This window comes from Hippocampus guttulatus, chromosome 7 (assembly GCF_054856545.1).
Source record: "Hippocampus guttulatus isolate MCC_2025c chromosome 7, RoL_Hgut_1.0, whole genome shotgun sequence".
Classification (NCBI taxonomy): Eukaryota; Metazoa; Chordata; class Actinopteri; order Syngnathiformes; family Syngnathidae; genus Hippocampus; species Hippocampus guttulatus.
In genome coordinates, this window is record NC_141267.1 from 6,889,871 (window position 1) to 6,904,176 (window position 14,306).

A 14,306-nucleotide genomic window follows, 5' to 3' on the forward strand; every position below is an offset into this window, starting at 1 on the left:
TAGATTGGTCAATAATTTGTGTGAATAAATAAAAAGTAAATAAATAAACACCTACATGCATGAACTGAGCAATAGTATACATTTGTGAAAACCCTGACATTTACTAAATTGTAACTTTGAAAGTTCTAGCCCGATGCTAGCGATAAGCAGATAAAGATAACATTACTACTAAGAGAAATAAATGTATTTTCTCTGCATGTGAGATTCGAGGGTGTGAAAACTCCTGAGTCAGCCGAGGAGAACGGCATGCGAAGCTGAATGGAATCTCCCATAGCACTGCAAAAGCCTGGAGTTGTAATAACATTGGAAGGATCTCAATCCTCTCCGCTCTGGTGATACAGTAAATGTATCAGAAAGGGGGAAAATTCATCTACAGCAGGTCTGCGGAAAATTACAGCCTTACATAATATGGTTTGAGCAAATTGCTCAGAAAGGAATATGTTTTTTTTTCAAGATGAATGAAGAGGTAACTACGATTATTTAGGGATACATTTCTCATATCCTCAACAAGTCAATTAAAAACGTCATTTAAAAACTGCACCATTAAATGCCGTGGGGTGTATTTATGTATGTATGTATTTATTCATTTCAACGAAAATATTCTTGTTTAATTGATTGGAACCTCCATCCCCTTCCAATAGGTGAAATCTGTGTCATATAGTAGAAATAGGCCTACCCTATTAAAATAAACCCAGTATTTTAAACAAATAAACAAAAATAACACCTTTGAAATGATACAAATACTTAAAAAATATATATTGTGAGAGAGCAAGAGCAATGGGCAACATAGAAATATTGTACAGTATACCGATCCCTCGAGTCTACAGTATAAGGATAAACAGATTTTGTACTAAATTTGTATCATGGGTGCTTGGACTATGTTAAACTTGAGACTTGTGAACACCTCATGGTGAATGACAGTCTTTAAGATGAAAAAAAAATATTCACCAACACTGGGACTAGATAGATAGATAGATAGATAGATAGATAGATAGATAGATAGATAGATAGATAGATAGATAGATAGATAGATAGATAGATAGATAGATAGATAGATAGATAGATAGATAGATAGATAGATAGATAGATAGATAGATACTAAGAAATTGCTGCATGTCTTTAAAAAAATAGGACAAATATCCTCAGCTCTGACACACAGAGGTCAAGTGCTGACCTCTAGTGTAATATAAAGAAAAAATAATAATACAGTAGCAACATTAAAGAGGTGGTTCATTGATCTATGATCAAAAGAGACAGTCACATTTACAATTGGGATTAAAAAAGAACAAAAAAACATCCATCTATACAAATATCTTGTAAAGAGTAAGTTTTATTGGTGTAGGGAGACTGATCCAAAGAAAGAGTCAGGCTTATTCACGACTGTCAGGTCTTGTGTCATACCCTGCTAAATAAACTGCAGTACAGTATTCCATTTTAAGCATTGAGCGCTTAGTGAGAGTATGAGATGACGAAAACCCCACCTGACGTGCACCGCTCCTCTGTGTGCTTGAATTTAAAAAGTCTGCTAATCCTTTAAGCCAATAAATGCAGGACACAAAGGGACAGAAAGACGACACACAGGAGTCAAACAATTCCAACCGCCCACATCATTTTGACAACACATGCAATCAAATATCAAATAGTCCAACTTGGCAAAGCTAAAATGTGTGTTTATTCGCTTTTAAATGACACTGTCTGAGAGCTATCCATTTAAAGATGTGAGTTATAGTCTGGCGCAGCACTGTCCTGCATCGTAATGTGAGCCGTCGAATAATCGAGTCAAAAGCATTAGAAACAGCACAGGGACAACAGTGTGATTTCTGTGTTGGTAAGTCATGTGATGAAGCATCCCTAGCCAGAGGTACTTGATGTTTTGTAAGATATTTCCATCATGTGTTGATTTTGTGTGAATGGTGGAATGCCTGGGAGACACTTCACTGAATAACAAACAAAACATTCATTTGAAAATTTCAAGATTTAGATCTTCCTTCAGTGAACTGTTGTGACTTGTTCTGAGAGTCTCTCTCTCTCTCGGGGAGTTGGGCCTGTATCAAGTAGAGGCTTCTTATTCCTGAAGTTAAATCCTCTTAGGATCTATTTCCGTTAGGTCGACAGCGTCTTTTTTAAAATCTCCATTAGACCCTGCTCATTGGCTGGATAGAACCTACGCATGCACGCAAAATCACACACCAAGAAGCAACAGACAATTGTGTGAAGTAAATTGAGCGCAGACCATTGTGAGGTTACTTCGTGCACAGCTTCAGGACATTGTTGTGTAAGGTAAGAAAAAAATATTTCAAATTCCACTTAAGTACATTGTTACATTGTTCATGACGTTTATTGTAGATGTATTATCAAGTAGGCTATCCGTTTACTTTTTTCACTTTTATTCTGAAAAGCATTATTGCTCTTTTCCACTTATTTATTCAACTACTTTATATTTTAAATTTAGAGTTGATTTCACTTGAGTATCATACAGAGAGATTTGAATAACCAAGAAATTATGTGAAATGAGTTCAAAAGTACAGTCTACAACAAAATCTAAAAACAAAGAGCAACTTATTTCGCTACTGTGTCATGGGACCCTCTTTCCCGAAAGAACTCACACACACACACATGTGCGTCCTGAAATTAAACAATGAAACATTCACCCATGTCTTGAACACGTGTTATAGGAAGAACTAATCAAGACAAATCTCCCCCAGTGACAAAGACCATCAGCCCAGATCAGCTTTACGGCTGCCCCCAAAAAAGAAGGCGATACTAATTGAAACATTGGCTCATGACAATTTGATCCAGTGAGGTTTTAATTGAGCAAATCAATCTACTGGTCAAACGGGGACGTGAAAATCCAAGGTCCACCATTTCGATACAAAGATATACTGTAAGAAAGCTTGTAACTTTGGCGAAATTGAAATTAGGTTTCATACCTGTATATAACATACCGGTAGTAGTAAACTGTGTAACAATGGGATGACTTAAATGTATTGTTCACTATTCAAGCAAAATGTCTGCATATATTGTTCTTATTCATTTGAAAAAGTGATTGAACGTACGATATATTCTTTTGAAAAGAACAATGTCTAAAAGGACTAACAAAGCCACAGAGAGACCCACTGCAGTCAACTAATCCTCTCAGACAGCATTAATTTAATGAAATATCATGGGAATCACTTCGTTAACCACTCTAGATTTTCAAAACTATCCAATCACGAATGCCATATGGTCTTGCATGTAAAACCTGTTGGTAGCTATTATTCTTCCAACCATCATCCCATTTCCCCATAATTTATTCCAATTCTGCAACTTTACACAGAACCATGTGTGAGCAGATTGACCTGGAAGAAACAGCAACCCACACGGGTGAGTGAATCAGTGTTGAAACCATTTTAGTTTTAAAACTTAAGGGGCTGCATAGAAGGCACGGTGTTTGACTGGTTAGCATATCCGGCTCACAGTGCAGAGGTCCAAGGTTTGATTCCGGGCTCCGGCCTTCCTGTCTAGAGTTTGCATGTTCTCCCAGTGCCTGCGTGGTTTTTTTTTTCAGGTAGTCCTGTTTCCTCCCACATTCCAAAAATATGCATGGCAGGTTAATGGAACACTCTAAAGTGCCCCTAGATGTGGTTGTGAGCGTGAATGGTTGTTTGTCTCTGTGTGCCCTGCGATTGGCTAGCAACCAGTTCAGGATGTACCACGCCTCCTGCCCGAAGATAGCTGGGATAGGTACATCCGTGATCCTTGTGAGGATAAGTGGCTCAGAAAATGGATGGGTGGATGGATGGGGGCTTCGCATGGCCATCACTCAAATATTGTGTGTCAAGTACGATTGAAAATGAATGTGACAGTGTGTGTCAGTCCTCTGAACACTTTCCATGGTAAGTACCGATAATGTAAACAGAGATTCTTGACAGGTAATGTGTGGATAACACCTGAGCAGAGCAATAATCTTTTTTTTTCTTATCCAGTCTTATCCAGTTAGCACCCCACTTCACCATTTCTATATAAGACAGAAAACCGATTTCTCATGTTAGTACATTTTGATATTGATGCAGAAGTCTAACTAACTACTATTTGTCAATATTTCAAAAGGTCCCAAGGGTGTTATCAATGACTGGAGGAGGTTTAAATTGGAGAGCATGGAGCAGGAAAACCTTCCACCTGCAAAACGGGAACTGCTCAGACAGATGTCATCCCCTCATCGGAAAAAGGACGACTCTCGGGCAAATCTTAACCGCAAGGTATATATTTGATTTGAAGAGTTTTCAAAGACTCTGAGGTTTGTCATTTTTAATGCCAAACGTGTGAAAAATCCAACCTCAGGGCTGTCCATATTTGTAATTTCAACAATAAATGTCACTTATTTGTTGGGCAAGAAACTAACACGTAGACAGGAAGACTGTAGTTAAACAAAATTAAAGAGCTAATAATTTATCTATCATAAGCAATTGAACTCATGTGTGAGTCAAACAGACACGAGGCTACGCACAAAGGTAGATCAGGTAACTTCCTGCCAGTTCCAGCAGATGGTACTGTGATCAAAAAAGCTTCAACGGTGTACCTGTAGTAAAATGGCTATGTGTTCTCTTCTGTGTAGGCAGTATCGTAAATGTACAAAGTCATCAATAATGTAGTTTTATATAAATGCACACTAGTCACAAAAAGTTAAGTACCGTATTGGCCCGAATATAGGACGGCCCTGATTATAAGACGACCCCCTCTTTTTCAAGACTCAAGTTTGAAAAAAGACTTTTTGAACACCAAATTATTTTTTATACAGAAAATAATTACAGTACATCTGAAACAAATGATTATAACAAGATATTTGAGAGAAAAAGCATGTTATTTTGCCTCATTCAAATCTTAATACCTGAACATTTAAATACGTAAACTAAAATGCACTCACATTCGTAAATGAATGACTTCTGGTTTTTGAAATGTAAATTACATCATAACTTTTCCACAGCTGCTGGTTAACCTGGCCAATCTTCGACCCACTTTTCTCCAGACTGTCGCTACTTTTCTCCATTTTCTGTTATCTCTTCTATTATTTTCTTCTGTTTTCTTTCGTACAGCTATTTTTTATTTTTCTTCTTCGTGCTACCGTTATTTTTATTTTTATTCTTCGTGGCAGGGGTTCGCTTTGGCCTGGGGAGTCAAGTTCAGCATTCGCTTCAATGATATGTGGCGCCATCTAGCGTCGTAAATTGGTATAACGTCTAGACCCCGAATATAAGACGACCCCCACTTTTTCAGTCTTATTTCAATGCAAAAAACACCGTCTTATATTCGGGCTAATACGGTATATTTGGCTTTTGGGTGAGATTTCAGGACAAGTATTCAAACCCTTACAGGTGAACTTAATGTGACCTTCTTCAAGCTTTTGAATGCACATGTCCAGCTGTTAAATGTTTTCGTACTTTTTGCACAAGTTGCTGTTCTCCATTGAGGAGGAGCTTAAAGGAAAATTACACAACAGGCATTTGATTCTTGACTCAACCAATGAATGTCCAGGTTCAATTCAAGTTGGTGTTTACACAGTCGTCCTCATCATGCTGTTCACATTTTGACATAATGAGTGCCAGATGGCACCTAATAATGGATCAACAGTACCTTGCCATTGTCATGCTTCAAACAGCACGTTCAAAGACGCAAGTGGCCCCTGAGCTTAGAGTGTCACAGAGTGTCATCAGGAGGTTGCAACAGAGATACCGAGTGACTGGAAGAGTCACAGAAAGATGTAGAAGTGGATGTCCTTTGGTCACATCGCATGCTGATGACTGCTGCATTGTGAACAATGCCCTGAGAAACCAGATGATGAATGCCACTCAGCTCCAAGCACGTTTATGGGAAATGAGAAATAGATAACCTGCAAGGGTACCTCCACCATACCACCGGGCGTCATCGTTCTACATGGGCCAGGGAGCATTTACGCTGGACGAGGAATCAGTGGGCAGGTGTATCCAGTCGGTACAGGACTGCCCTACACTTGTGACCATACTATGCGAATAATTTTTTTAATCCAGTGATTGTGCCCCTAAATGAACAGCATCAGCCTTATTTCATCTTCATCAACGACAATGCTCCATTTCATCGAGGTTGCATCCTCAGGGAAGGGCTGTTGGAGACTGATGTACCTCAAATGGAATGTCCTGCACTTTCACCAGACTTGAATCCTATTGAAAACCTGTAGAATCAGCTGAGTCGCCATGTAGAAGCTCGAAACGCTGCACCCCAGAACCTCAATGATCTGGGGGCTACCCTTCAAGAAGAGTGGGATGCTGTGCCTCAGTAGACAATAAGTCGACTTGTGAACAGCATGAAATGTCGTTGTTTAGCTGTAATTGATGCTCAAGGGCACAGGACGAATTATTGAGATGTTGACATTTTTTGTTGTGGTGTACCCACCATTGTTGTTAATTTTTGTTTTAATGAATTGTTTGAGTTGAGGAACTCACCAGTGCATCCATCTACTAATGCCATCATGTCATCTAAATGTCCTATTTTCATATATATATATATATAGAGAGAGAGAGAGAGAGAGAGAGAGAGAGAGAGAGAGAGAGAGAGAGAGAGAGAGAGAGAGAGAGGGAAAGAGAGAGAGAGAGAGAGAGAGAATGTATATAACTCACCATATACTGTATATTTGAAAATTCTATTCTAGTGTTCCTAGTTGTGGTCATTTTTACATGCAAAATGCCACTGATCATTCAGAGCTAATCTAAAAATACATTTGAATTTATTTTCAGATGAGTGTACAAGAGTATGAAATGCTCAAGGAGGAGGATGAGGGCTGTCTCAAGAAATACAGAAAGCGGTGCATGCAAGAGATGCATGACAAGCTTAGCTTTGGGCCAAAGTTTGAAGGCGTGCACGACTTGGACAGCGGGGAGGCGTTCCTTGAAGTCATCGAGAAGGAACATCACAGCACAGTGGTGGTAGTCCACATCTACAAGATTGGAGTCAAAGGCTGTGAAGAGCTCAACAACTGCCTCAACTGTCTGGCCACAGAGTATCCCACTGTTAAGTTCTGCCGGATTGATGCAGTTTCCTCAGGTGCTGCTGAGAGATTCTCAGATGAGGTGTTGCCTACGCTTTTGGTCTACAAGGCAGGTGAACTGCTGGGGAACTTCTTGGCCTGCACACAGCACTTAAATGAGGAGTTCTTTGCTACAGATGTCGAGGTCTTCCTCAACAGCTACGGTTTGCTGCCAGAGAAAGAGATGCCTATGATGGATGATGAAGAGGAGAATGATGTGGAGTAAATTATTCTTCGCGATTGCCGAGGGGAAAAAAAAAATCACTTGTTTGGGTGGTTGTATGTAAAGTTCATGAGCGTTATTAGAAAATCCTAAAATGACTAAAATCTGTGTTTGAGAAGAGTTCTCTGCGAAGGCTGTTAACGTCTCATTACCAAAGGTTTCTCTGGCATGTTGCCCTCAAATCTGGTTTGACTTCATTAGACTGGATTTAAATTATAATAGTACCAACACCCAAACTCAATTTGTGTTCATATAACTTTAACCAAAAAGGTAGTCTTTTGTTTTGCACTCTTAGAATATTTTACATATTACAATTAATGGCAAAGTGCATAATGCAAGCATTGAAAGTCTTTTAGCACTTGACTGGATTGATTAATGACTCCTGAATTTATACTACGGCCATTCAATTTGTTTTGATAGTTAACCAAAGGGCTGTTTTTAGTAAATTTACCAAAGAAGTGTGGATGTTGTAATCGTATTCAGGTAAATGAGACGTGCATCTATTTTAACATACAGTATTTTGTGCATACAGTACAATATTTAGTAAAAGTGCAAAATGATTTGCATAAGGATCATATTTTGTTGATGATTACAGTACAGTATACATGGTCAGAATTATAATTTGCCCATAATTTTAAAGAATAAAACAGCATGAAATGTTTGTCTTGGTTTGTTTACTCTAATCACATCCATCTGAAAATCTAAATCTTTTAAATTTATCTATTGGGGCACTATGTGCAGAAAATATTGCAAAATGTCCATTTTTATGTCCAGGAACATGGTAAACATAATGAGTGCAGGCATTTACGTTTTTAAGTGATTAGGTTCTTGCAGTTGTCCTCAGTAAGTTTTAATAATGCCACACCGTGAGGCAGTGGTTAGCAGTTCTGCCTCCCTGCTGAGTGGTTCTGCATTCACTCTCTATGGGTACTCTGTCTTCCTATTCCAAAAACTGGCATTTTAGGTCAATTGAAGACTGTCAATTGTCCCTCGGTGCAAATGGTTGTTTGTTCAAATGTGCCCTGCGATTGTTGACTAATCAGGGTGTAATCAGTGTTCACTTCTCCTGTCCCACGTAATCCGCTTCAAACTCCAAGCCGCGACTCCCAGTTCCAACGCTCCTTTCTTCTCATCGTCGGCTCCTCAAGCCTTACATCCATCCAGCCGCAGACCGTTCAACAGCACCGATCCCCCCACTGAACAAAGCGGGGCTGTGAAAAATGCTGCCCATTACAGGCGCAAGACACAAGCGCCCCGGGACTGTCCAGCAACGACAGTCAAATGGCGCCGACATTCCTCCCAGTCAAAAACAGTGCTGGTATACCCATGCTGCCGAGAAGGCTCAACCACCAAGCACAGAGTCTCCTCCTTGATGAATGTCATGGCCAAAAAAATGCTGAAAAAAGTCCACATCAGGTCCACACGACGTAACAACAAACACAAAGTGACAAAACAAACACAAAAACAACAAAAAAAGCAAGGCTCATGAGAGCACTTGCCGACGGCTGCCTACTTGGGCGCCATCTTGACTTCAAAGGTCAAGATCAATATCAATAATATAATCAACCAATATCCGAAACCGAGTAACCTCTTCCACATACAGTAAATAAAGCAAGTGGCAGACTCATCAAACGAGAAATTGCAGGTGTGCCATCCAAAGTTATCTTTGAAATCTCCAATAATCGGAAGTTAAACAATATTTGTTGATCTGATACTATGACATATCATCAGTGACATGCTGCCATTTTATTAGGAGGGCAGTGATTCACATAGCTGAATTTGTTGCTTGTGTTGTGAAACACAATTCCCACTCAATGTCCAATTAACACTTGCCCTCTGACTGACTGGTGATCATCAAATTTCTTCATATGCCTGCAGGCAAAGACTCCAGGTCCTGGCATGACCCCGATAAGAATAAAGCACGTAAAAAAGATAATCCAGTGCAGGATGTCACAATCAAGTAATTCAAGAATTGATTGAAAATATCCCCTATTTATACACACACACACACACACACACACACACACACACACACACACACACAGGTCAAGGTCAAGAATGAATCATAAATTCGGAGAGGTAACATACTGTTTTGCTTTGGGGGGGGGGGGGGGGGGGGGGGTTAACAAAAACATTATGGGTTGACTCATTATCCTGTCCACTTAATGGGTGCCTAAATGTTTGCCCCTCCATTGGTCACATGTCCCTACCCCCATATCTGACATTATTATACTTTCCCAGTTGATTATACAGAGTCACCAATTAAAGCATATTTTTGCCTTTTGTGTTTGGACTTTTGAGAGCCCAGCTGATACGCTCTAATTCACCCACATAAAAAACGTCACCGTGTGCGATATAGCCCACTCTTGCCGGTCACTCACACTCACCAAATATGGGCAATGGTGTGAAGGATATTACATAACTGTGTTTACTGGCTTTCATCATGAATCAAAATGTCAACAGTTATCACTTTAAAGTTCATTTTAGATGTGCTAAAGTGATTGTCCACTGATAAGCTCCAATAAATACATTTGCTCTTCAAGAAAAAGAAATGTTAAACTTCAGCCAGTACTCATCTAAATGAGGGACAGATAGGTCATGAGAACAAATGCAACACAACAGCAGCTCAGCACTCAAACCTCCACTCAATAGCCTGTTCACTTACTTTGCTGGCCGGTCAAAAAGACTAAATAATCTCACGCATATTCATGAAATACTGCACATTAGCCTCTTGAACAACAGCATGTGTCATACATGTGTGATAAAACACGTGTGTATTGGAAAAAGTGAAACTGCGGTGTCTCTTGTGTGACAGCATGCACCAATAACTGCCGATGTCAATTAATGAGTGAATAGTCGCATGGGGCACTTGGGGAGCAATGCATCTCACAGCCACTCTTTCCTTCTGGTCCATGTTTTGTCAAAATCAGAAGCCTCTTTATTGGCCATGTATGTAAAACATACAAGGAATTAGGTTATACTAGTATTGCAAGAACAAGCAACTACAATAAACAAAGACCTGACATTTAAGTCTCAAAAGAATTTCCATAATGTAAGGGTAATATTGTGTAGTAGTACCACCCAATGACAGCTGTGGGACAATGTGCAGAGTCATTGAGCAGAGGTAAAGTGATCAGTGGTGCAATACAATACTATGATGGTTCGGCAGTTGGTGCTGATAACTATTTTTAAGTGGATTTTTTTCTGCAACACCACACGTAGTGCTCGAGCTGCAACAACCTCACATTCACCCTTAGGCTGATCTTACCTGTGTTTGTCCCACAAGGCTGTTACTCCCATTTGTACTCATCTGTCCCGCAATGCTTTTAATACCTTTTAATCTCTTTTACCCATTTTGCTTTTTGTTCATCTAAATGTGCTTTTGTAAATTATGTATGCTTGTTTTAAATGCACATTTTTATCCTGTGTTTTAAGCTCTTGTAAAGTGTCTTTGAGTGTGATGAAAAGCGCTTTCAAATAAAATGTATTATTATTATTACCTGTACAGTGCCATTCATGTCAATGGAATGCCACTGTCAACATAAATCACTCAATGGGGGACAGCTTGTGTCACCAAGTATCTTGGTTTCTGTCAACACTTTAAATTATATCTTTATAAAGTTTGTGCTGCTCAGACTCTCCAAAATACATTTGGTGCACATGATGGTAACCAGGTGTACTGATGAGTTTTAAAAATGTCTGCCTCAAGACAAACTTCTTCCATTATTCTTCTCAAGTTCACATTTTTATTCGAATGAATGATGACACAAATAAACATCTTCTTTACAAGATATACAGTATTTCAGTGAGAAGGCAAGCAATTTGTGGGGGTTGACTGGCTCGCACGTCAGCCTCACAGCGCAGAGGTGCAGTGTTTAATTCCTGATCCGGCCTTCCAGTATGGAGTTTACATGTTCTCCCTGTGCTTGCGTGGGTTTTCTCAGGGTACTCCTGTTCCCACCCACATTCCAAAAACATGCATGGCAGGCTGATTGAACACTCATAATTGTCCCTAGGTGTGAGTGTGAGCGCGGATGGTTATTCGTCTCTGCGTGCCCTGCGATTGGCTGGCAACAGGTTCAGGGGGTCCCCCGCCAACTGCCCGAAGACGGCTGGGATAGGCTCCAGCACCCCCTGCAACCTTTGTGAGGATAAAGCGGATCGGAAAATGGATGGATGGATGGATGAATGGAGGGATGGCAAGCAATTTGTCTTGACAGAAGAGAGTTTTTTATAAATGTATTCATTGAGATTTAAATTGACTACATGAATCCCCTGAATTTCCAGCAGCATACTTGAAGGTAGGGTCTAGCGAGGAGGGCTCGTTTTTGACTCAATAACTACATGTTTTGTTTTGTTTTTAATCAGGAAAATGACATTACATTGCATTGTCAATTGTATCAATTTATTTTGGAGAATTCAATAAATAACTTCTCTGAAAACATACCTTTCTGGTCAACAATATAGCAACGCCCTGGTAGGTGTCAGCGGAGGAACCAGACACCATTTGTTCAATCAAATTAAATGTCCAGACATCGCTAATAATGTCTAAAAAATCAACTGGAATTTGTAGAATTATTATAACTACGTTGTTTTTTTTAAACAACGCCCCCCACCCCAAATATACCGCTGAGCATACAGCACTAACTGAACAATACAACTCTCCTTTACTTTCAGTTTAGTACCATCTGCTGGTGATCGCCGTCTATGAAATGAAAACGCCGAACCACACAGAAGGCAGAATTTGAATTCAACGTGGTTCCGATGGGTCGAGGAAACCATCTTAAACATTTTTTTTTTTGCGTTTTAATTTCAACAATTTCAACAATTTGTTATTATCAGTGACGGGTTTTGCCTGTCGTAAAATTACATCCTCTCCCACAATCCACCAGGCGTTTACGACATCAAATTGCAGCTCTGCGCCTGCGCCGCCTCTCACCCTCGGAAAAATGGCGGCACTCTTATTGCAAGACTTGGATAGTTCCGAGCTGTCTAAATTGTCAAAAGGGACACTAAACAAACTCGAGAAGATTATATCGGATCAGCATTACGAAATCGATACCCTCAAATCCCAGCGGGAACAATTCAGAGTTGACTGTGGTAAGATATGTGCCGATATTTCGCTAGCGAATGGTGCTCGTAAAATGTTCGGGTCTGCTCACCATGCACGCAGTTGGTAAATAGTTCGTCGCTATAGTGGACAAGTCTGTTTTAATTTCACTTCAAGCTAGCTCATGCAGTTGAATATAGCGCATTCTATTTCACAACTGCCGTAGCTGTTTATTTTCAGTTTTCATATTGCATTCTGTTTTAAATAAGTCCGTTAGCAATGCTAATGTTTAGCTAAGTTGCATAACAAGCAATAACGTAAACAATATGTCACCGTTCTTGCGATTCCCATTTCTCTCGCAGAACAACATTTCTTTGACAAGGTGAAACAGCTGTCTCAGTGTCAAGAAGACTTTCTGAGACAGACACAAGAACACAGTACACTGCAAGAGGAGTTGGAGAAAATCGGTAACAGTGAACTTTGCGATCCCAATTTATCACGTCTCTTGATCCTTCGTGCTAACTATGTATGTGATCTTGCCTTATTGTAAAGCGGTTGAGCTAAAAAGTGCCCGTGAGAAGAACCATCAGTATGAACTTGTTCAAGAGAAGTCATTTTCAGAACAGGTAACGTAGATTACTTTTAAGTTGTTCATTCACTTTGTGAGTTAGTCGGTTGATTTGTTTGCTCACTGAAGATAACCAAGTCATTGAGATTGTCTCGGTTCACTCCCCGACATAGATATGTATGGTTTGTTTTAACAGTTTGATCAGCATATTTATTCACTCAATTTTAGACGAGGCTGTCAAACGCCAAGGAAGAACTGGAGACACAAAAGCTTGAACTTGTGCGGACACTTGAGAGGAGAAACTTGGAAGTGGAGCATTTAAATGGTACAGGCACCTTCATCCATCAATAAGATAAGATAAGATAAGAAAACTTTTATTAGTCTCGCAATGGAGAAATTCCCGATTCACATGTGTCTTCTTTTAATTTTTTAATACCATTTGTCCGTATTAAGGTTACAGGTAAGACGGAATCTGTCCAATCTATCTGCTTTTTAACTACAATTTATCCCCGGGTCTATTTTTTTTTGTTGGTCCCCCCCCCCTCCCTGAAATGAACCCAAAACAAAACACTTTTTTTTTCTTGTCCCACTAGATGACTTGAGGCAACTGAATGATAAGTTGGTGGAGGTCAGTGCCTCCAAAATGTCTCAGCAGCTGAGGTTAGACGAACTTGAAGGAGCGGAAGTCAACATCAAAGTGAGTTAATAGTATATTTGTGTATTCACCCACAAAACAGATTTCATTCACTACACTGTATGTTAGGGCCAGGCCGATTAATTGGCTTTTGACGTTGGTGTGCTGTTCTTTTTTTTCCTCTGCACACAGTCTTGTGTGTTCCTTCTAAACTCAACTTTGGTTTCTTCTGTCCACAGAATATACATTTCATGTTTATATTTTTGCTAATGATCAACCGATTAATTGCCTTTTCAGAATTATTTTTTGCCAAATATCAGAATTGGCATCAGCCTAAAAAAAACATATTGGTTGGATCCTAATTATTTTAGTGTAAAATTGTATAATTCAATGCGCAAACAGTAAAGTAACATGAACTTGTGATGGTTTGACATTCTAGTACAAGGAGAAGCGTATGGAACAAGAAAAAGAGCTCCTGGATGGGCAAACATCTTGGTTGAATGCAGAGTTGAAGGCCAAGAGCGAAGAACTTTTGAGCTTGTCCCGACAGAAGGGTAAAGAAATCCTTGACCTGAAATGCAGCCTGGAGAATAAAATAGATGAGGTATGTTACTTTCCTTCATTGATACAGTAACTGTGATAACATTATGTTTGCGGATTTAATTAGTTTATGGTCCATGTATTTTGTAGTTGAACAGGGTCCAGGAACAAGTGGCCAGTCTGAAAACATTAAATGAAAACCACCAAAAACAGAATGACGACCTCATCCACAAACTGAAAGAAGTATGTGCAACC

At 39.6% G+C, this 14,306-nt stretch overlaps 2 protein-coding genes across 6 annotated transcripts in view; both read left to right on the forward strand.

The window, feature by feature from the left end:
• Window positions 1-2,131: 2,131 nt before the first annotated feature.
• Window positions 2,132-7,920, forward strand: pdcb (phosducin b). Its single transcript, XM_086115367.1, has 4 exons — window positions 2,132-2,280; window positions 3,317-3,363; window positions 4,090-4,238; window positions 6,747-7,920. Exons 2-4 carry the CDS (start codon window positions 3,321-3,323, stop codon window positions 7,260-7,262), a joined length of 708 nt encoding a protein of 235 aa, XP_085971493.1. The 5' UTR covers window positions 2,132-2,280; window positions 3,317-3,320; the 3' UTR covers window positions 7,263-7,920.
• Window positions 7,921-12,185: 4,265 nt separating this feature from the next.
• Window positions 12,186-14,306, forward strand: part of tprb (translocated promoter region b, nuclear basket protein) — a 28,488-nt gene continuing 26,367 nt past the window's right edge. For all 5 annotated transcript variants that reach the window (XM_086115292.1, XM_086115294.1, XM_086115295.1 and 2 more), the window contains exons 1-7: window positions 12,186-12,359; window positions 12,672-12,776; window positions 12,862-12,935; window positions 13,106-13,202; window positions 13,471-13,574; window positions 13,951-14,115; window positions 14,202-14,294. In XM_086115292.1, the coding sequence (XP_085971418.1) occupies window positions 12,209-12,359; window positions 12,672-12,776; window positions 12,862-12,935; window positions 13,106-13,202; window positions 13,471-13,574; window positions 13,951-14,115; window positions 14,202-14,294 (789 nt within the window). In that variant the 5' untranslated portion in view covers window positions 12,186-12,208. The remainder of the gene's footprint in view (window positions 12,360-12,671; window positions 12,777-12,861; window positions 12,936-13,105; window positions 13,203-13,470; window positions 13,575-13,950; window positions 14,116-14,201; window positions 14,295-14,306) is intronic.

Bases quoted from the DNA above. Each gene is read 5' to 3' on its own strand.
- pdcb (XM_086115367.1), top strand. From the start codon at position 3,321: ATGTGTGAGCAGATTGACCTGGAAGAAACAGCAACCCACACGG. The intron at 3,364-4,089 runs GTGAGTGAATCA...ATATTTCAAAAG, and splicing joins AGAAACAGCAACCCACACGG to GTCCCAAGGGTGTTATCAAT. The intron at 4,239-6,746 runs GTATATATTTGA...ATTTATTTTCAG, and splicing joins GGGCAAATCTTAACCGCAAG to ATGAGTGTACAAGAGTATGA.